This window comes from Mastacembelus armatus, chromosome 14 (assembly GCF_900324485.2).
Source record: "Mastacembelus armatus chromosome 14, fMasArm1.2, whole genome shotgun sequence".
Lineage (NCBI taxonomy): Eukaryota > Metazoa > Chordata > Actinopteri > Synbranchiformes > Mastacembelidae > Mastacembelus > Mastacembelus armatus.
The window spans coordinates 19,661,458-19,684,240 of NC_046646.1; the positions used below are offsets into that span (position 1 = coordinate 19,661,458).

The 22,783-nt window shown below is 40.0% G+C and overlaps 3 protein-coding genes and 1 non-coding gene across 4 annotated transcripts; 3 read left to right on the forward strand and 1 right to left on the reverse strand.

Moving 5' to 3' along the window:
- The first annotated feature begins 409 nt into the window (after positions 1 to 409).
- LOC113142589 (CAAX prenyl protease 2-like) lies at positions 410 to 2,247 on the forward strand. The gene is given in 8 exon segments (XM_026327629.1): positions 410 to 418; positions 654 to 734; positions 1,256 to 1,259; positions 1,391 to 1,468; positions 1,597 to 1,725; positions 1,821 to 1,892; positions 2,160 to 2,204; positions 2,207 to 2,247. Coding segments are annotated over 8 exon segments (459 nt in total).
- Positions 2,248 to 8,652: 6,405 nt separating this feature from the next.
- On the forward strand, positions 8,653 to 12,884 carry LOC113142536 (endosialin-like). The gene is made up of 2 exons (XM_026327575.1): positions 8,653 to 9,702; positions 10,977 to 12,884. Exons 1-2 carry the CDS (start codon positions 9,264 to 9,266, stop codon positions 12,662 to 12,664), a joined length of 2,127 nt encoding a protein of 708 aa, XP_026183360.1. The 5' UTR covers positions 8,653 to 9,263; the 3' UTR covers positions 12,665 to 12,884.
- Positions 12,885 to 13,905: 1,021 nt separating this feature from the next.
- Positions 13,906 to 13,987, reverse strand: trnas-gcu (transfer RNA serine (anticodon GCU)). Its single transcript has one exon. It is a non-coding gene; the product is annotated as a tRNA-Ser (tRNA).
- A 233-nt stretch (positions 13,988 to 14,220) lies between these two features.
- dpp3 (dipeptidyl-peptidase 3) lies at positions 14,221 to 22,563 on the forward strand. The gene is made up of 19 exons (XM_026329269.1): positions 14,221 to 14,294; positions 15,404 to 15,562; positions 15,722 to 15,866; positions 15,971 to 16,060; positions 16,239 to 16,376; positions 16,546 to 16,620; positions 16,847 to 16,937; positions 17,217 to 17,347; positions 17,634 to 17,764; positions 18,059 to 18,117; positions 18,541 to 18,735; positions 18,824 to 18,936; positions 19,048 to 19,140; positions 19,424 to 19,486; positions 19,578 to 19,702; positions 20,085 to 20,205; positions 20,620 to 20,799; positions 21,219 to 21,381; positions 21,732 to 22,563. Exons 2-19 carry the CDS (start codon positions 15,438 to 15,440, stop codon positions 21,872 to 21,874), a joined length of 2,181 nt encoding a protein of 726 aa, XP_026185054.1. The 5' UTR covers positions 14,221 to 14,294; positions 15,404 to 15,437; the 3' UTR covers positions 21,875 to 22,563.
- Positions 22,564 to 22,783: the final 220 nt, after the last annotated feature.

Below are 22,783 nucleotides of genomic sequence, written 5' to 3' on the forward strand. Positions count from 1 at the left end.
ACTGTGCTGCCATCCAGTAGGACATTTTTTTTCCATAATCAGTACCCCCCAAATGACAAAAAATACCTGATTCCTCTTCAGATATTAATGATCTGAGGTGGGTTTTTTTGCCCCAGGGACGAGCCCAGTTTGTGTTACAGTGTTGGAGTGTAACTAAATACTAGCACTACTTGTTACTTTACAGTTTATACAAAAAACATTGATGTGCTCATGAAGTATGATTAGACTACTCAACTGTTTATAAAACAGAACTAGCACCACCTAATACATTGTATTACATTTTGCTAGTTGCAATTAAAAAACTGGCAACATAGCGTTAGACGTTGTAATGTCTGCTAAAATAATACAGCAATAGCAGTATTACAGTAGAGGTTGGCATTAAATGTAGCTCAGTATAGCTGAGATACCCATGCTAACCGTGTGTTTTATCATAATCCAGTGAGCATCATTTAAAAGTGACTATGATCCATTCTCTAGATACTGTTTGAACTGTGAACATCCCCTACACAGGGAGGTTAAAAGTCAGCATCAGTGATGCATCTCTCTCAAGCACACTTCGCAAAGAGGGCTGAATCTTCCCTGCCACTCTGTTCCTTAACTTTCACACTTCAGGGTAAATACAATTTTCAGACAGGTTGATTTTGCCTTTCCAGGTCACTGCGTCTGTGTGGGAGTTGATGGGAGTTCGTATAGAAGGTTTTATTCCTGCGGCCATAGTCCCACTGCTGCTGACCGTGTTGAGAGAGAAAATCTCAAACCAGATTAAACCTCGATGAGAAAGTTGATGTTTCTGTCCCTACCAACCATTTGTAATGAATGCTACAAGAATTAGACAATATACAACTTCAGCAGCTGTTGTTCACAGCTGTTTTCACAATAAGCATGACAGTGCTTGGCTAAGAGCATTGATATGACTGCATAGAGAATTTGTAGATCCATGTCAGAACCTGAAGAAAAAACAAACAGAATAAATATCTTCATATCTAGTGTTTCTATAAAGCAGTCTTATTTTTAACAATCATATTTCTTTCATCTGTCAGAACTAAAGTCAACCTTAGAACCTATGGTTTTAAGTTAAGTGGATTTAAGTGGTGAAGCCACCACTGCTGAGCAGTTCTTTTGCTGCTTCAAAACTGTACTTCACTGATCCTGTTTCCCTCTTAGAACATTTTATATGTGCTGCACTAAGGCAGTTTGGACATTTCATTAGCTCAGTTTCCATTCCCAATACACATGGTTTTACAACCTCCATTAGATTTGTGCTTTTGGCAGTAACATCCCAGAAACATGTTTAAACTGCACCCTGCTGTTTCTAAAGCCCTTTCTTTAATCTGATTTAAATATATGTCCAGTGGATGTTATAGACAACTGATTTTATTCTAAATGTCAGATTTTTATCCTGCTCCCCTGATGCATTCTGCAATAGACAACCCTGATGGCCTCACTGGGGAACTGAAGTCTACACTGGGTGATTTAAACCTTGTATATATATACTCAAATGTTACGCTGACTGAATTAGGGTTGAGGACTTGTACATGTGTTCTTTCATGCATTTGATGTGTATTACGTATTGAAGTCTTGATTTAATTTCCCCAGATGTTCAATCATGGAGACTGTGTGTGGGAGATGCAATGTCGCTTAGGAACCAGGTGGTGGCCCCAGTGACAGAGGAGCTGGTGTTCAGAGGGGCCATGTTGCCAATGCTGGATCTGGGCCTTTTTTTCTGTTAATATATCCAACATTATTTTGAATGAGATGATATTTCATAACCAACTCTGGATTTTTCCCCAATTCCTAACTATTTTACTTTGTTATTCCAGCTCATTTCCACCATGTCATAGAGCAACAACGTCTCCACAAGGACAGCATGAGTGTCTTTCTGCTGGTGGCAGGTCAGTCAGCTTACAAACCTCTTCTCAACTAAACCAATCTGTCATAATGCAATGCAAGCAAATGATTAAAATGAATCCACATAAACTATACATGGCTAAATTACATGCTATATGGATGATATCTGATTTACATCACACAACTGTGTGAATTAGCTTTTCTTTTTCAAATCTCACTACTTGAGATTTGAACTTGTGAGTCCATTTAACGTTTTAGTACATGTTCATCTACAATACACATCTCATTGAACGGCCTGTCTCTTTCTGTAGTTCATGTTGTAGGTCCAGTTTTGTGCCACTCATTCAGTAACAGCCAGGGCCTGACATCAATGCTGCCCTACAACACCCTCATATGTGATGGGAACCCTGCTGTTCTATGGTTCCATTCCTGTCTGCAGCCTGACTCCCCCTCCAGCATCTGTATGCTAGATTAAATCAACTGACATGTAGTCCACTATTAAAACTTTTCATGCTTTATTATTTTCATGCTTTCAAATAAGAATGTGTTCTCATAAACATGTTTGTCATTTAGATGTGCACATGGATGCATGAGAGGAGAACAATTCTAGCAGATCAGACATTTCCTGCAGGCTTCAAAATATTTCCTACTGTACTGAAACTCAACACCAGTACAACCTTCCTTGGCTGAGAGAGAGAGAAAGATGTGCATGTGTCAGAAAAACAGATAAACTCTGAAAGGGAAGGAGTGAAAATGGAAAGCAGCAGAGGAGACACAGTAGACAAAGACACACATGTAGACAGAGCCTGGGGCAGAAACATAGAAACTGTGGCCAAGAAACACACAAAAGGAACCAAAGTGGAGCGTGTGAGAGAGAGAGAGAGAGAGAGAGAGAGAGAGAAAGCTATGTCAAGTCACATTGTGAGGACAAATAAGGCCATGAAACTCAAACTTGTGCTAGGGAACGAAGTAAGAAAAATTGGTTACAGCCAGCGGCAACAAAACCTTCGCTGAGAAGAGAAGAGAAGAGAAGAGAAAAGAGAAGAGAAGAGAAGAGAAGAGAAGAGAAGAGAAGAGAAGAGAAGAGAAGAGAAGAGAAGAGAAGAGAAGAGAAGAGAAGAGAAGAGAAAAATATGGAGAATAGAAAAGTAAAGATAGAAGAGGAAGATGGGGAAAACATTTGTGTCCCTAGGGAAATTGAGAATGTGGATGAGCTGAGGGTGAGGATGAGGATGAGGAGAGCAGAGGTCATTCAGGGTCAAGGAGAATGGTAAAGGGTGCAGATTGAGAGGCGAGGTTGAATATTCAGTCTATGTGTTGCCCCCTGTTTACCAGTCTGTGTTAAATTTAACATGCAGATGTGACAGTGGAATCAATAATTTCATCTAACACTTGGCAGTAAAAATAATTACTATATATCCCAAGATGTCTAACTATTCTTTTAACTTGAACATGCAGTATATACAGTGAATGTGTGTTTGAGTAGCAATGCATCATTACTTTTAGCACCAAATAACCTTTGTTGGCAAACATGATTTCATGTCAGGACCAGTTAGGTTTAAAGAAATGAGGAGTTTTTCAAATCTTTGTTTTTTCAATGACAGACTGCTGATTTCTCATCACGCTCCCTCTTTTGCTTCACATTCATATATTACAGTTCGGTCATACTTGGGGGTTTTCCAGTACAGCAGACTCTTCAGCTGCTGGCTGCTGAAAGTTTGAGGATTTGAGGGAATTTACTGCTCTGGATCAGACTTGACACCAGTTGTTGCAAGAAGCAACTGTATTATCTATTTACCTCCTAGTGTCTTTCCTTGAAAATTAGACCAAGACAAACTCCAACAACGTCTGATTTGGCAGCCACCATCTGTGAGAGTAAAGTGGCTGCAGACGCACAGTTGGGAATGTGAAATGAAGACAGCAGAATAACAAAGAGGAAAGAAAGAGAGGCTGTTTTTCGACTTTCCTGCTTAAGACTGATCTGCAGAAGGTTTTAGCAGTTTGGTTAGGGAGAAATTTACCTTCATTTGCTGATGCTGAGTTAAGCAGTTTATTGTTTCTCTGCCCTTTTTAAAGATTAGCAGCATTCTGAGCAAAATGCAGTAAAAATTGAGAATAAGTCATATAAAGGATGTGGACATGGGACAGAAAATGTGACATTTCAATAGTTGAAGCTCAGACAGAATAGGAGGAAATAGTTCAGACAGAAGTCAGACGTGATGGCTAATCTCAAAGGTCCTACACATCAAAAGCCTTTCTGTCTTTGTCGCGCTGTCGAGGTTTTGTGTCCTGGACCTTTCAGGTAGAAACGTCATCCTTCCTTCTCACTGTTGATGCATTTACCATTAGACACACACACACACAAATGGCTCCCTCTCTGGAGAAATATTAGTATATCTTGAAAGACACTACAAAGAAACATGAGATGTCTGTATGTGTGTATGTGCATGGTTGTGTGTATGGAAAAGCTGAGTCTATCATCTGGTAAAGGGATAATCAGCCAGGAATTATCCTTTCCTTTTGCTCCCTCCATCTCTCTTTCTGCCTCTCAGCAGTTTTTTAAATCTTAATTACCAGAGTTTCTGTCTATGGTTTGTTTAAACATAGGTGATTCTTTATGTACAGCGGTTTCCTCTTTCAGTTCCATTGACCATATATTATTGTTCCTTGAGCCTTTGCTAATTGCGTTGCCTTTCTCTGCCTCCAAAGCTAAAAAAATATTTTTGGACAGATAGGGATTTGTTACTGTAGTTTCCATCAGCACCCATGTTTGTTAAACTTGTCATATGACTCCTTACTGGAAATTCAGTAGCAGCTGTTCACACAATGGTATTCATTTTTCCATTTTTTTTAAGCACATTAAAATGCAAGCATGCTGAATAGAAGGTCTGACATCTTAAAGAAACTAAATTTCCCAAGTTCTACCTATGCACAGAGTGTTGGCAGTTCACAATCCGAAAATCTTAAAGCTGTTCCACTGGAACTGCTCAGTGGATAATGGCAGGAGGCTGTGTTTGTAGTGGGCAGCTCCCAGATGTGGATATAAGTGAAACTGGGCATGCTGAAACTCATGTGCAGAAACCTATTTCATGCTTAAATAAGGGTTAACAAATGGTAACTTGCAAACAGACATCTTAGCTGCTTAGAAATAGATGTGATGTATGGTTACCAAGAAGATTACATCTAGCTCTGAAAGTGTCCAAACATTTTAATTGATGGTTTCAGTAACCGTAGACTTCAGTTGGCAGGGATTTATCTTCTCTGGACTGAACAATTGAACGGCGACCCAGTCTGCTCAGATGTTTGTGGTGAAAAGTTGTTGATAGTTCGGGTGTGGACGGAGGGCATTCATGTCTGCTTTGAAAAATGAAACATATGGACCTTGTAGAAGAAGTGGATAGAAGTATCGTCTTTTTCCTCCCACTCCACAGAAATCACCAGGAATGCCTACACTCCATTATTTAACCACAAGGCCACAGCTAATTGCTTCAGTGTGTGTGCGTGAGTGCATGTGTGCGTGTGTGTGTGTGTGTGTGTGTGTGTGTGTGTGTGTGTGCGCGCGTGCGTGTGTGTGTGTGAGTGTGTGTGTGCAAGAGAGAGAGACATAAGACACCAGCGGTTGGGAAAAATGAACAACTGACGTGTCCTGCTGTGTTTGATATAGCAGAATTGCTTCAATAGGCTTGAATGGTGTGAGTCTGTGCTCCAAGACAACAAGGAACTAACAATGCACATCTGTTGACATCAGCATGAAGGTTTGCTGACTTCTGGACCAGCAGCAGTTCTATTTATCTAAATCATGAAAATAACTTTTCTTTTTATTCATTTTAGGGAAAAGCTGAGGAGAAGTATGACTTGTGGAATTCATTATTTTCCAGACTGCTTGTCCTTTAGTGACTTAGCCTATTTACAGCCTTACACTAGTATGCAGTAACAGAATAAAACAACAGACCTTTATTTTCCCTACATGCAGCTGTAACATTGACTTACACTACCAGTCAAAGGTTTGGACACACTTTACCACTGAATGGAATGAGAAAATGTGTCCAAACCTTTGACTGGTACTGTACATTCATGAAATATAGGAAATACAACTAACTGAAAAATATTTTTTACATTTTTAAAGATTATTTCCTTATTTATAATCTATATATTTAAATGAAAGAACTGAATCTGGCTGTCTTTGTTGCATTTGGCAACACATTCATGACAGAATGTTAAAGTGCAAAAATACAATTATTTTAGTTTATTCACCCCCTTCCTACTTTTCTTTACCAGGCTGACATTGTTGGCTGTTTTTCGTAAAATGCCAGTTAGTGGAAGGATTGGCACAGATCTCCACGTTGTCCACGAGTTCTAACTTTAGTGATTCATTGATTTTGCAGCTAACACTAGTCAACTTTTTAACTTAGCCATTGAAATACTGCAACATGTAGTAGATTCATTCATTGTCATTCATTTTGATATATACTGACTGGCTCTTTACTCTACCTTCAGCTGTGTCCATTCAGAAACATATAAACATGTGATTCCCAGCTTGGTTGGACTACAACCAAATTCTTTTCTACCAATGCCTGACCCATAAGCTTGTTAAATGCATGTCACACACTCTTTCCGTGAAGGTAAAGTGTCTAAAATGATTTATCATTCTGTGTACCAAATGATAAATTGGCCACCAAAGAACATTAAATCACGTCTATCACGTGAAATGAAGAGGTTTTAGAGCAGGAAGGTACAGTTCGGTTGCTTGGAAGTTAGAAGTCGAGAAAGTATGAGAGCCAGATATGTGGCAAGTGGCTACAAGTCAAGAAGGTAGGCTGTGACCTTGGAGATGGAGAATACATAATTAAGTAATCTGTATGTTCCATTAGGCGTCTTTGGGTTGAGAGGTAGCAGCTTGGAAGTACTGTAAGTAGATTATTGTGAGGGAAATGGGAACCCAGGACTATGGAAAGGAGAAGCTTTGTCTGCTCTATCAATTACATTTCTGGAATGTGTCTCTGGAGGTGTGGCTGAGCAGGAGGAGGGGTTAACCAGGCTGATGATAGAATAAACAGACCAGGAGTAGGAGATTTGGGGTAAAAGCTGGGTTTCTAGGGTAGAGATTGCTGACTTGGTAGCACAAATAATAAGAGAGAAGAGTAGGGGAGGAGTAGCAAGATGGTAAGCAAAGGAATGAGAGCAAGGGGATGCAAAAAAAGTAGCAGAGGGACAAGGGGGATGAAAGAATAATAAGGAAAGGAGGAAGGAGTCAGGGGAGAGAGAAGGATGGGGGTGGTCCGAGGAAAGGACAGGAGGAGGATGAGGGATGTGGAGGAGGAGAAGGAGGTGGAGAACCAGACCAAAAGGCTCTTAAGGTTCTCCAGGATCCTGAGGTTTTATGTTTGTTCTCTCTCTAGTTCTGATAGTTGTTACATAACTGGAATAGACTGCTGAATAATTAGACTGTATATGCTCAGTCTGCCAAAACCAACATGCCACAGTCAATCAGCTCATCTGCTGTATACAGTGTGAACACAGGCATGGACACACAAGGGCTGCAGCAAATAACTGATTCAACCACATATGCAGAATGACTTTTCCATCTTATTATCCTGTGCTGAAAGGCTGTCACTTTAAGGTTGCATTAAACAGCCATTCCACATCAGACTTACAGGAAAGTTGCAGTATGTAATAATGACATTACGCAGCCTCAATTATGTTTAGAGAGAACATGTGTGCATTTATGTGTATATTGCACGTTGCATGTGCACTTTTCGACTGACTTTGCTTGTATGTGGTAGATGCGAATTTAGAGTTTATCAGCCAGTTTCTTGTCCACCAGCAGCATTTTTGTAACATTTCCTTCAGTTCTTCTCAAATTACAACCTTTGGCTTAATTCCATATTGTTTAGCTTTTATCACAACATATATACTTTTGATTGTTTTTGCTTCTTTTTTTGTTATATTTTGAAAATTCAGTTTAAGCCTTTGACTCTGCACCAGAAGTACCATTCATGGCACCACCAGGACCATGGTACCCCCAGTCTACACTCCTACTCCCCAGCTATGAAGGGGTCAAGCTGATGCACATCTGGAATTTCCTGTTTCCTCTCCTCCATATGCCCTCAAGTGGTAGTCTCCCACACACAATGAAGAACACCAACTCATGAACATCTGTACTCATATGAGGTTATTAGCATATGAATGAACTTGCACAAATGTTTCTACATAGTCCAACAGGTTTTCCTGTTCCATACTCCAGTGTTTCCAGTGGGCTGTAAAGACCTCCAGTTGGTATGGACTTGGTAGAAAGACAGAAGAAGAGAAAGGATGGAAAAAGAGGAAACAAACTGAATAGTGATGGCAAAGACAAGGATGAAGAAAAACTGGGATTTAATAGAGACACAAAAATCATGACATGCTAACAGAGAACAAAAGAGAGGCAGAAAGACAGAAGATGGAGGAGAAAAAGGAGAGGAGAGGAATGGAGAAGACAATCTCTGCATCTCACAGAGCTGACAAACACTTTCCACTCCTGTGGATGCTTTACATCATGCACTGCTTGAAGGCCATGTGCATATGTCTGTTTGAACCCATAGGCAAGATGGGGGGACAGAATGGTGCCGTATGGTTTTCATAACTCTCTGAGGGTTTTCAGTTCTGTCCCCCACTCCACACCCCAACACGCCAAGCCCTCCAGCCCTCCCTTATTCACTCACACACTTTACCAGCCCCCTCTTCTAAAAACACACAATTCTTTTTCCTCTACGTAGCCTCCCCCCTTTCCACCCTCCCCAGTCTTTCTCTCTTCGTGAGGTTCAGTCAGAAAGTCAACCGTGCAGAGGCAAGAAATCCCCAGCAGGATCAGATTCAAGAGAGACTTTCTATCACTGACATTCATCAGAATCATTATGGACTGCTGAACATTTTTGAACAGAGCAGACTGCTCCATTCAACAATTTTGAATTGTGGACTCTGGTGCTTCACTGGATTTTATTTTTAACTGCAGTGGGCTTAACTGGACTTTCTAGGAAATTCCATTAAACTGTAATAGTTGTGTGAAGTATCTGGGGAAATCTGCTTGACTGCCTCAGCTGTACTTACAGTCTGATGATGAATGGAGCTTGACCAATTAGGTACTGTAGGGCTGCTTGTATAAGGGCTTGAGGAACCCAAGGTTAAGTAAGGTAATCAGTCAGTTTTGGACTCTTCTGTCTCAGATTGCTTTGAGTAAAGCTCAGTTATAACAGATTAATTTTTAAATACACAAACAAGATAGAAAAAGTCACAGCTGGAACGTTTAACTTAGTTGAAGTGGGTGAATTTGGCTTAGTTTGTTTATACAGGAGGTAAGAAAAGAAAATTACCATTAGGCTATTTATTTTAACAGGAAGTTTGGGAGCGTATATGAATGTTGGTCTAGTTTAAACCTCATGTCTCGGTGGAGGATGCAAAAGACCATCAGGAGCAGTAGCAGCTGCAGCAGCAGCATGAGTCTCCTGTGTGCCCTGTGGCTGCTGACAGTCTGTCTGACTCCTGGAAGCCACAGCCAGAGGCTGAGGGAGACAGAGGGGGAACAGCCAGCAGCCAGGGCTCAGCTGGGAGACAAAGACGCACTCTGCCACCAGGAGGGATGCTACACTGTCATCTTGCAGAAGAGAATCTTCAGGGAGGCTGGGCGGAGCTGCCGGGAGCAAGGTGGGACCCTGGCAACGATGCATACACACAAGGCAGCGGGTGTGGTCCATAAGCTGCTGTCGGCCATCGAGGCACAGGGGACCAGATTAAGGCTTCGCCTCTGGATCGGGCTGCACAGACCTCCACGCCAGTGTTCATCCACCCGACCTCTCAGAGGATTCGTCTGGGTCACAGGCAAAGTCTCATTCTTTTGATATTTGACTCTTCACTGTTCCAAATATCAACCCTCAGCACCACAACACACTTTTTAAAATTGGGTTTTAATAAGTGAGCTCAGATAAAATGACCCCAAAATAGTGAAAATACATAAAGATACTAATAATTTTTATGAAGCATCTAAATTTTCTGAATAAACAAAGATTATGGCACCCAAGGTCAATCAAAAAAAAAAGCTAAATCTGATGATGTCTTTAATACTTTAGTTTAGCTACTCTCCACCCTAGTCTCACTGTACAGCTTCAGCAGCCAGTAGCTCTGACTGGATGGTTATTACATTAACTGCTTTTGTTACAGACAAAGAGCTGACGCGACATGAGAAGTTCAAGTCCCGTTTGACCTCGCTGCTACCTCTCAGCCAGACTTAGTCATGACACAGTTCTTGTCTATTTAAAAAACAGATGGATTTTGTTTTCTATTACTCAAAGTGTCTGCCTTGAGTTTCAGTTAGAAAAGACAACTGTCCAAGAGATATGTGGCCAGCTGGCTTTGTTCACACAAAAGCATTTTTTTCTCAAGCACGAGCTAACTATGCAGATAATTTTGGTTTTATGAATGCAGAGTTTGATATATTACTGAGATTTCCACTTTATCCCAATACAGTGGATTTGAATTTGATTGTTTGTGGTGCTCAGAGCACATTAAAAATTCAGCAAGTAATGTGATTTTCAAGGCATTTTGTGGTCAAGCTTGTTCAGCAGTTAATTTGTTGCAAAATAGGGCTATATGCCATGTGTGTTTTCAGGTCTGCCACAAGTTCCACAAAAGAACAAATCTACACTAATAGCAACAATACTATAAACCCAAATAGCTCAGTATGCTAAATTTGTGTGGGGAAATATACAGGTGAAATTCTGAATATCATAGCTGCAAAAATAACAGTGGCATTTTAAAGCCATATGTGTAGAATTTTCAAATTTCAGACTTGGACGATCCCTAGTGACAATGTCAAAAACACAATGTGGCAGACTATGCACTCTGCTACAACCCCAACTCCAGTGAATTAAACCCAGAAACATGAATGGGAGCCATTACATAGCATGAGATTTCACTAACCTTGTTCCATTATTTTAAAATAAACTTTTGCCCTCAGAATATTTTGAAAGACAATATATCATCTTAGAATCTATCATATAGATCTTCAGGTAAATTACATATCAGAGGAAAATTGCAGACAAAAGAAGAAATTAGTACTTTTTACTTACCTGGTTCTTGTCTTAATTTTCCAACAGGAGATCAGGACGGCCAGTATACCAACTGGCTCCGTGAAGAGACCCCTGGGACTTGTGCAGCCCATCGCTGTGTGGCCATGACTGTTCATACTTCAGAGAGCGGACGTGAGAACAGCGACAATTTCCGGTGGGTTGATGGTTCCTGTACGCTACCTTTGGATGGATATGTTTGCCAATACAACTACAAAGGAATGTGTCCACCGCTGGAGGATGAGGGTGATGGTCCAGCTGTTTACACAACCCCATTTCACCTCGTCAGCACCCTGCTGACTCGTGTGCCCTATGGGACTGTAGCTACTTTATCATGTCCTGCATACGGCTCAGACCCAGACGCTCCTGCTAAGCAGACTGTTCTGTGCATGAAGAGAGAGGATGAGACAGTGGGCTGGTCCAGAGATGCACCACTGTGCTCATCCAGTACAGCTCCACCGAACCAGGACTGGTGTAGTGGTGACCATGGATGTGAGCAGTACTGCCAGAACACAGACACAGACTACTACTGTTACTGCTCTGAAGGCTATATAATAGATGAGAATGGATACAACTGCAAACCTGATCCTCTCAGCCAAACTGACCCCCCTAACCTATCCTCAGACTCTGCAGGTCCCACTGACCAGCCCCACATCAAAGAGGTCTGTGTGAAGATGGGGTGTGAGTATGACTGCGTAGAGACACCTCGTGGCATCCGCTGCACATGTCCTCCTGGCTACCAAATGGGTCCAGATGGCCGTAGATGTTCTGATGTAGACGAATGCAGACAGGAACCATGCCCTCATGTCTGTGTCAACACCCCAGGCACCTTCCACTGCTCCTGCTACGATGGGTATCAGCCAGATGATGACGGTGAGTGTGTGGACATTGATGAGTGCCTTGAGGAGGACACATGTGACGGCACTTGTGAAAACTCTGTGGGCTCCTTCGCATGTCTGTGTAATCCTGGGTACAAGCTGGAAAGTGGAGGACAGTGTGTAGATGTAGATGAGTGCGTGGGGGAGTCACCCTGCCAGCAGCAGTGTCTTAATTATAAGGGAGGGTACCAATGTTATTGTGACAATGGCTTTGACCTGCAGTCAGACGGACTTACCTGCCAGCCTTCGCCCGATGATGAAGAATATTCCACTCTGACTCCTGATTCATTCACCCCTGATCCAAACTTTGAAGCTGACACTAACTTTGACAATGACTGGCTGACAGAAGCACCTCAAGGACTCACTCCTGACACGACTCATGAGTCAGAAATACACCAGAACCAGTGGGATAGCCTGACACCAAAACAATATCAGACATCTCCATCTACAACACAAACATACACTACAGATAATGAAATTGGTAACGAGTTAAAGACAGGAGGTAAGGAAGGCGGTGACAGGGTGGGAGCTGAGACAGCAAACAGGTCAGCCACTGGGACCAGGGATGGGAAGGGATCTAAGGTGGATAGTACAGAGGATGTCAGTGGCACAGCAGAAATAGGAGCTGGATCTGCTGAAGGTAAACAGAAACATGACAAGAGCTGGCTGCTAGTGGCCCTTCTCGTGCCCCTGTGTGTGTTCCTGGTAGTGATGCTGGCTCTGGGGATTGTCTACTGCACCAGCTGTGCTGTGGATAAGAGCCTAAGCTTCTCCGACTGCCATCGCTGGATACTCCCTACTACACCACCTGACAGGAGAAATGGCAAAACCCAAGCATGAACCCTAAAATCAACAAACGCAATTGGACGCACACACACAGATATGTTCAGCGCCTAGATATCTGTTGACATTTCTCTTATGGTGCAGAACTGGTCACTGAAACTATAATTTGCCTATAGTGCAGCTGACTGGCTCTCCCCCTCATCAAAGAAAACCTAATACTTTCTTTTGCACACTCTTTGTAAATAATTCACTCTCTCATCTTGTTTTTAACATTCAATAAAACCAGTAAACTAATAAAATAGTGTGTGGTTTGTAACCCTGTGTTGGTTTAAAAAGAAAATGATGCCTAACCAAAGGACTGAACAAATGAAAGTGTGAGTGGAAAGAATGTTTGGTCATAGTTTCATGTGTGTAAAAGTTAATTAAAGACTTTGGTAATTTTCAAAACCATTCAGCAAAAATAAAAAGAGTGGTAGGAGGACAAGGACAAATATTAACAAACATTATTTACATTTTTAGGCATGTTTACTGTTGTTACCGTTGCCAATTTGATCAGAACTTTAAAATGAACTAAAAAATTAAACCAAAAATTTTCAGTGACTTGTCTTAAATCAGATGCCCAGCAGATCCCCAGAGTTATCATTTGAAATAATGGCAATATATTAAAGAAGGAATAAAACATATACTGAGGTCAGAAAATTGCATTTACATTAATTAAGTGCATATGCAATTAAAATGAATGTGACATACATTCTTGCATGCATATTGCTTATAACAACTGATAGCTGGAGTTACAAACACACAAGCACCTTTAGACAGTTCACATTAAATTATAAAACAGCATAGCGCTATTTGGCTTAAACGAACAGACACACTGGTTATTATAATTGTAACATCATGGATGAAAATAATGTTCTTTCCTCAATATATGCCAGACACTAAATGTCAAATGTGTTACCTAGGGTAGGCTATTTTTTTCAAAAGCACTTTTCGTTAAATTTCTTGTCACTTTTCTTCTCGATTGCAATCTTTAAATTAAATTAACTAACAACATAAATAAAAAAAACATCATCCGTGGCATCAACAGGGCTGAAAAACGCCTGGACAATCTTGTTATTAAACCTTGAATAAAACCACTGAATGGCTGGATGGCTTATAAACAGAACGGTGGGGTTTCTTTAGTTTTGAAACTGGACATTCGTGTTGTTGGTTTTTCCGGACCCGCCTACCCCACCTTGAAGAAAACCTAATTGCACCGTTTATTAATAGAGGTGTCGTAAATACGTGGAAAAAGGGGACGACGAGGATGGGATTCGAACCCACGCGTGCAGAGCACAATGGATTAGCAGTCCATCGCCTTAACCACTCGGCCACCTCGTCATATACCGCATACGCCTCATGACGTTCCTAATTATTATGACAAGAGTTTATGATAGATTTTTCTTATTAATTTGTGCTTTGTTATATCCTGCACTTCATGCCACACTTTTGTTACGAAAAATCCTTTTAAGCGTATCAAAAGTCCGGCGCAGCTACTTGATTGCAGCTACGTGATTGGAATGCCTACGACAAGAATACATAACCTGTGATTGGTTGAAGGGCGGGTCTAACGTTGAATGAATACAGGAAGTGTACAGAGTGAGACTGCAGTTTGACGTTCGTCGTAGGAGCTGTGGAACAACATTCGGTAAAGTGTTGTACTAATTTTCAGCTTTATATCTCTTAGAAATATGTTAAATAGCAGCCAGTCATACGTAGAAATGGGTTGTATAGTATCTGCGACCGGATGTTGTGCAGGCAGAAGTTGTGGCAGTGTGCTCCAAGCACTCAGCAGCCGCTTTAGCATGCACGCTAGGAGCTAATTTTAACGTTGAGTTAGCTGTTTGTCGTGTCGCAGACCAGAATAAACTAAACCTATTTTTTAGTGTTTAATTCAGGTACATTTTAATGCAGTGTTGTTCTGTTGTTAGTAGTAGTAGTAATAGTAATAGTAGTAGTTAGTTAGTTAGTTAGTTATTGTGTTTCGTCATATAAGCAGTTCACTTTAGGTTTTCCAATTATTGATTAGAAAGTGAAAAAGAAACTGACGCCATTAAGTTAAGATTAACTTCACTGATTCACTGATTGGGTTGGTTAGTTGTGATAAGACAAGGTTGGGGAATGAGAACTTGCTGCCCGTCTCAAAAACTTTTCCTTCTGTTGCATAACGTTAGCTGTATTTTGCATAAACTCTTGGCACCTTTGTCTGCATCTAAATTTATCTCGCTTTACTGGGTATATTACACTTCAATCAGTGCACCTTACTCCCATTGCTTCAGAGCAATCAACTATTTTAAATAATCAAATAATAATACAATATATTTAAATTATCAGCAAAACCCTTTCGTGAGTCAGTAGTGTGCTTTAGCGGTTCAGTAGATTATACGAACCTCATTGTTAACAATTGGTTATTATAATGGGGTGAAGACTTGGTCATTTGATGTGAAAGTACAGTATATTGTGCACATATGAAGGTATTTTGGATTGGGGTTATTACTTTTTATTTGGGGTTATTTGCATTTTAACATATTAAATGATTCATTCTAATCTATGACTATTTTCTCTCCCTAGTTTACTGTAAGTCAGTGGGAATAAGCTAAGTAACAGAAACACCTGTCTGTATATTGTAATATAGTTCAACAGCAGAAACCAAAGTACAAAATGATCAGCTGATCAGAGTTTAATCTAGGATTGTTATTAGACTGCATTAGTTTTAGCTAGCTCTTTCTAATTTTCTCTTTCCCTCTCTTAACTTAGTTCATTGTTGCCAGTGTTAAACATCAGATTTAAGATGGTGGATTCCCAGTACTACCTCCCCAATGACATTGGTGTCTCTGCACTCCACTGTGGCGAGGCCTTCCACTTGCTGTCACCGCAGGAGAAGATGTATGCCCATTACCTGTCACGTGCTGCTTGGTAGGTTACAAATTTCAAGGTTCAAATCCAAGTTAACACTTAAACTATTGAATTGAAATTAAGCAATTAATAGATGTCCTAAATTGAATTACTGCCAGACTGTATTTTACTGAAGAACTTAAAAACCTGTTGATGGAAAAAAATAAAATAAAATTTTAGGTATGGTGGTCTGGTGGTGCTGCTGCAAACATCCCCAGAGTCTGCAGACATCTTTGTCTTGCTGCAGAGAATCTTTAGGAAGCAGACACCTGCACAGCTGGAACAGGTCGCCACAGCAGCTGGACTGAGCTCTGAGGAGTACCAGGTACACATTCCTATAGTCATGGCTGTTTCTGTTGCTGTCTTGGAACATGCAGCATAAAAATTTGTTGTTTTTTTTTTTTTTTTTTTCTTGTATGTGACATTTAGGCCTTCTTGGTGTATGCAGCAGGTCTTTATGCCAACATGGGAAACTACAAGTCTTTTGGGGACACCAAGTTCATCCCAAATCTACCTAAGGTAAGAGGCTGTTATGTCAGGTGTAAAAGCCACATCAGCCACTTTGTGGGTACAGTAAGCACCTCCACATTCTAATGCAGTTTGACCTTGGTTATTATAATGTTCTTATGATCTCTAATGCTCCTTTTGCACCATTATGTGTTTTTAAAGTGCTTGTGGCTGTGGTATGCCTTCACAGGATAAGCTGAAGGCTCTGGTGAGGGCCAGCCAGGCATTTCAGGACCAGCCTGCTGAGATGGAAGCTCTGTGGGACAGCTGTTCTTGTCTCCTCTACTCCCTGGAAAACAAGCAGAAACAGCTGGGGCTGGGTGACAAGGTAGGAGCTCAGTGCAAAGTTAGGTCTTAAATGAAAGAGCCATCAAAATCTGGTTCTGTCAAATCTAGATAAACTTGACAGATGGAATTCTGCCTGCTGATCATGGCTTTAGCTCTGTATTAGTAGGTTTTGGTCTCAAGACTGATGATGTTTGTTTTCTTTTTTCCAGGGAATTACAACGTACTTCTCAGGAAATTGTTGTCTAGAGGATGCTGAGCTGACTCAGAAGTTCCTTGATTCAAAAGTAAGCTGAATTTACACCTAAAGGGAATCCTTATTTCCATCATTCTTGTCTGGTTATCTTGTGACAATCTATTACTTAATTTTGTTCATCTTTGACTGTGACATGCCATTCTCCTTGTAACAATCTGTCATTCATTTTGGTGCTTCATGTTTTGTTTTCTCTCCTACATGCATATTTCAGTGTGAATCAGTTTGTTCTAAGATGTGTTCTTGTGATTTGTCTCTAGAAACTGTCTGCATACAACACCCGTCTGTTTAAGAAAGACAGTGGAGAGAAAGCCTGTTATGAGGTGCGCTTGGCTTCAGCTGTGCAGAAAGGTCAGAACTGCAGTGAAGTAAATTGAGTTTTACACAAGAACCAATGTATTGACTTTTTTTTTTTTTTTTAAAAGGTTGCACTTCTGACACACTGAACATATAGAATTGTTGTATCAGTTGGTACAACTCAAGATATCGTACTAAGGAATTTCCAGCTTGGTCTCTGGAATATATATGGATTGCCAACTAATATCTGTGTTGAAATTTGTTCATGTAACTGATGCTTCTGCCAGTAATAAAAAAAAAAGATAATTTTTTTAAAAATGTGCTGCTTTACAGACTGTACAGTTGAAGGGGAGTGTGAGTCATGCTGCGGCAGCTTCAACTTTGAAGACAAAGAGTTCACTGTGAAGAGGGGGGACTATGGTCCTCTCATGGAGAAAGTCTGCTCTTACCTCCAACAAGCACAGGTGACAGAGCGAGGAAAACCATGTAGAATATTGTTAAGGTTTAGTCTGTATTCTTACAGCTAATTGGAACCAGAACTGTAAGAATACTCTATCAATGGTCATGCTTTAGTTTATCTTAAAAACCTTTAGCAAAGCAGAAACAGGATGAAGAGTGAGATCTCAGTCATATCACTGAAAGTGTGTACAAGTGAACAACTTTGAAGAATATGATAGGCTTGTCTAAAGTTTGATTTCCTGCCATGGTTTTACTTTTAAGAAATTTGTTCTGTTCAAATAATTGACACAGACCTATGCTGCCAATGACAACCAAAGGAAAATGCTTGAAGAGTACAGGCGTAGCTTCACCTTTGGCTCAGTTGATGCCCATAAAGAGGGCTCACGCTACTGGATCAAAGACAAGGGACCAATTGTTGAGAGGTGAGTCAATTGAATTACAGTAGCATCAAAATGGACTGTCTATGATGAGAGTTTAAAGGCTGTATTTAAGATGGGATTTTTACCACACTCAGTTGCATAGTATATCTATAAAAGTGACGAATTCACGTCTAAGGACACATCACCCTTCACTTCCCTAAAAGGGCTGTTCTGATCTGTTCTACTTTGTCTTAATTTATCACTCCATAATCAAGTTTATTCTGACTTCTGCAGTAGCTGTTGAATACTTTTCTTCTGAATTAATTTCTGAAACCTTCCTTTTGTTGCTTTTTCCAGTTATATAGGCTTCATAGAGAGCTACAGAGACCCATTTGGTTCCAGAGGAGAGTTTGAAGGTAACTAGCACTGTAATCAAGATCTTACTGTTGTGGTACAGAGCTGAAGAGTATTGGGAAAAAAAATAACATTATGATAGACCTACTAAAACAGTTACTTAAGTCAATATGCAGCTTTTAAGTGAGGAAGAATGTGACATTGCTGGTCACTAGTGGGGATGACCCAACATTACAGGATTTTAATACTTGGCCATTAATCTAGACTAAGCTCTTTGTCAGTGTGTTATTGTTAATGTGTATCAGTGAAAGAAGGGTGGAGTATGTATACATAATTCAGATTCCTACATTGTTTGAATTAGTGTCCTCATCTGCTATTTATCTAAAGGACTGGTAGATTTTTCTTTGAGCTTATTCACTGTTTTACTGTTATTCTTGTTTGATTGGTGCTGTCACTTCACTCATTAACTCTGGTGTCACCTTCAGGTTTTGTTGCAGTTGTGAACAAGGCAATGAGCGAGCGTTTTGCCAGGCTGGTGAGCTCAGCAGAGGTCTTGCTTCCTGAGCTGCCATGGCCCAAGGAGTTTGAGAAGGACACTTTCCTTAAACCTGACTTCACCTCGCTGGACGTTCTTACCTTTGCTGGGAGTGGAATACCAGCTGGCATCAACATCCCCAACTGTATGTACACTGAGGTGTCTGACACTGCTGAATGGTGACAAGCTTTACAGCATGACACTTAATCAACAATGTTTGTTTTTGTGTATAGACGATGACATCAGACAGTCAGAGGGCTTTAAAAACGTGTCGCTAGGCAACGTGCTGGCTGTAGCCTATGCTACACAAAAAGAAAAACTCACCTTCCTGGAGGAGGAGGACAAGGTAACATATGAAGTTTCCAGATTTTTATTTATTTATTTTTTTTCTCAAATGTAAGTTCCTGTCTGCCAACAGACTCCTATAGTTACAGTCTCACATTTGTTTTCACACTAGGATTTGTTCATCAAGTGGAAAGGCCCATCCTTCGAGGTGCAGGTTGGCCTTCATGAGCTGTTGGGCCATGGAAGCGGCAAATTGTTTGTCCAGGTCCGTCAAAGATACCGCCATATATGTATTATATATCATGCTTGGCCTTCATATTGTATTTTGGTACATGTAACTCTGCATTGTAGCGGAATACAATTAGAATTTATTATGTAACATGTCTGCCTATATGTATTCTGCTGACTGGTAAGTGGAGACAAGTTTTAATATTAGTATGTATTATGGATGGAATTTATTTTGTCCTGTTAAAATGTTTTATTCTTTAGTCCAATGTAAGTTTTTTTTTTTTTTTTTTTTTTCCCCCTTCCCCTCTCTCTCCTTACAGGACGACAATGGCAAGTTCAACTTTGACCAGAGTAAAATGATGAACCCAGAAACTGGAGAAGTGGTGAGTTTGATTGCGTGTCCTCTACACCTGTTTAGATTTTAAATACAAGAACTAAAGGTGTGAGTGATTTTATTTATTTTTTATTTTAAAGGTGTCCAGTTGGTACCGGGGCAGTGAGACATGGGACAGTAAATTCACTACTATTGCTTCCTCTTATGAAGAATGCCGTGCTGAGTGTGTCGGACTATATCTGTGTCTCAACAAGCAAGTGCTCAGGTATGTCATTTTTACTCATCCTGTATTTCTGACAGTTGGGAATTGACTTTTTGAGGGACTTAGAGTTTAAGACTTCACACTCATTGTCATCATCACATGCTCATCTTGTTTCTGCAGAATGAACTTTAGATACCCATGATGGCTTTGTTTTAATCCTGTGGAGTGATATGTGTTTACTTTGCTTTTGCATCATCTCTGCACAGAGGTTATTTCTTCTTACACAGTTTAGTAGTTTTAGAGAGAATGTTGTGTTCATGTCATTAAGGCCATTTTAAAATGATCCAGGTGATTATTTATTTATTTATATTTTGTGCTGATGACTTTGAGGGACATTCACATGTTTATAGTTGTTTTTCTCTGTCTGTGTATGTGTGTTTCTCAGTATTTTTGGCCATGAAGACAAGGATGCAGAGGATGTGGTGTACATCAACTGGCTCAGCATGGTCAGAGCTGGGCTGTTAGGCCTGGAGTTTTACACACCAGAGAGCAAAAGTTGGAGACAGGTAATTCACCTGGTCACTTACTTCTCTCCATTTATTATCAGAAAATAGAAGTATGTAAAGCTCTTTAACAACATGAAAAGAAGCTTAAAAACTCATGAGTTTGTAAGTAGGAGTCAAATTGAACAGTATTTTCACTTAAGTCCAGAATTTTACACATGGCAATTTGATAAAAACATGCCCTGGTTTGCAGTATATAATAATGTATTGTGAGTTGTAGTGTTGGGTGACCAGTGTTTACAAGACAACTCAACATACAGATCATTAACCATGTGTTTCTAACAACCTGACTGGCTCATTTTCATATATCTGTGTTGTTTTATAACACATATTGGAGCAAGTTAGTCTCTGTTTACATGAGTGTCAGGATGTGTATACAGTGTATGTCATATGTATGTGCACACGCATCTCTCTCAGGCTCACATGCAGGCTCGTTTCGTGATCCTGCGTGTTCTGCTGGAGGCCGGGGAGGGCCTGGTGGGCCTGAAGGAAGTGACAGGACAGGACGGCAAACCTGACGCTCGAATCACACTGGACCGAAGCAAGATCCACACTGTGGGCAAGAACGCCATCCATAGGTTCCTTCGTAAACTACAGGTGGATCGATATCTACTGTTTCTGTTTCCCCAGACAGCAGTAAAAGACATGGGTGGAAAAAAAAAAATACTGACAAGGAGATACATAGCAGCTTAATTGCATTAATACACAACAAATGTTACCTTCACTCCTCCTTAGTTTATATAATATTAACAACTATCATCCTGAATAAATTAGTACATTATCGCAGTCTAGGAACAGAATAAACATTTTAATGGAAATATTGAACATAGATTTAATGGTCAAGTTACATTGATCAGGACAGAACTAGTTCAGAACCTTCCACTTTGAAAATCTAAATCACCACTGAGTGACATTATGAGTCAAGAGATGTATTAATCATCATCGTCTCATAACCCTGTTGATTTCACCCACTCCTACACCAAACCTGTTATTAACCCGTGTCCATGTTTTTGTAGGTCTTTAAGTCAACAGCAGATGTGGAAGGAGGCAGAGCTCTGTATGACAACTACTCCACTGTCGACAACGGTGGCGCTCATGATTTCTTGCGTCTCCGGGAGACGGTGCTTCTGAGGAAGGAAGATCGAAAGATGTTTGTGCAGGCCAACACCAGAGTCAGTGGTATGTAGGCTACCTTTGTTTTGTTGTTATGGGGATTTTCTTACATTTGTAAACACAGATTCACACATTTAAAAAAATAAATAAATAAAAAAATAATGTTCCTTTCAGTCTTTGACATTGAATTGTTCTACATCACTGTAGTTTATAGTGGCAGTAGCACACTCGCTAATCTATTGAAAATTTATGTCATTTACACATGTATTAGTGCTACTACATCAGTACTTGAAAATTAGCTATGTTAACCAATTAAAGATAGATAAATAGATAAATTTTGTCCTTCAAAATATTTTAGTTACAGACTGTAGCCCCAAGTTAATTATTCACTTTGTTTGACTGTGTGTGGTTGACAGGGGACAGTGTAGAGCTGGTGGAATATGAAGGCAGTGCAGCTGGTTTGATTCAATCCTTCACTGAGCGCTTCCAAGACGACGCCGAGCAGCTGGAGGCCGACCTTTTGGCACTGAGGAAAAGAGACGCCCCCTGCTGGTGTTGATGGACATCTTCATTTTCAAAAACACCAAATAAAACTAGATTCAAATGTATGTGATTTCAAGGTGATGTATGTTAAAATACACAGAGCTCCAAAATGATTCAAACCCCTTTAGAAGACACTTCTCAAGAGAGTAAATTAAAGTTTCATACTTCAAATAAAGCCATAACAACAACAGATCTGCCAAAGATGCCAGCCACAGTTTTTTCAGCTAGGACTCGAATTCTTAAAGTATGAAGTTTCTTTTTGATCAAACTCAAATGAGCTGATAATTATCATAATGCATTTAGGAAGCATATTTTTCTTATTAATGCAGTGCTACCTGAAATATAGTCAAATGGAAGTGAGTGTTTTCACTATTTAATTCTGGCACACTCAAAATTGTCTTTACAAAACTTCATAAAATTATGATTTTGAAATTGTTAAATATCTTAAACTAGTCAACTTTTGTCTAAAAGTTACAGCTTTACAGCTTGTTTAAAGTTTTAACGGACAGCCTTGGTGTTAATGATTTGACAGTTTAAGATTAACTAGCTGCTGTATGGCAGAATAATACTTGATGCTATTTTTTTGCCAGGTTTCGTATACAGAACACATGATCATACTGCTGTCTCCGGAAGGCCTGAAGGAATTCTGTATGTAAGAAATGTGGTGTGGGATCTGTACTAATAAAACTTTTTGATAATATCTTAGTTTCTACCAAAACATCTTATTTCTTTTTTTTTTTTTTAATGAAATCTAATAACTAAAAATCTGGCATTGACATTACGTATAAGTGTAACAAATGACCCTGGTGCTTTAATTAGCACTTTTATTGAAATCTCAGCTTACAGATGTAATTGAAGGCTGTGGTGGTTTTCTCATCAAAGGAAGCCTCAAAAAATCAAAAGCCTGTGCAAACTATATTTTGTA

Coding starts and splice junctions, on each gene's coding strand:
- LOC113142536 (XM_026327575.1), top strand. CDS start 9,264: ATGTCTCGGTGGAGGATGCAAAAGACCATCAGGAGCAGTAGCAGCTGC. Junction 9,703..10,976: donor AGGATTCGTCTGGGTCACAG/GCAAAGTCTCAT, acceptor ATTTTCCAACAG/GAGATCAGGACGGCCAGTAT.
- dpp3 (XM_026329269.1), top strand. CDS start 15,438: ATGGTGGATTCCCAGTACTACCTCCCCAATGACATTGGTGTCTCTGCA. Junction 15,867..15,970: donor TGAGCTCTGAGGAGTACCAG/GTACACATTCCT, acceptor TGTGACATTTAG/GCCTTCTTGGTGTATGCAGC. Junction 17,348..17,633: donor CTTACCTCCAACAAGCACAG/GTGACAGAGCGA, acceptor TAATTGACACAG/ACCTATGCTGCCAATGACAA.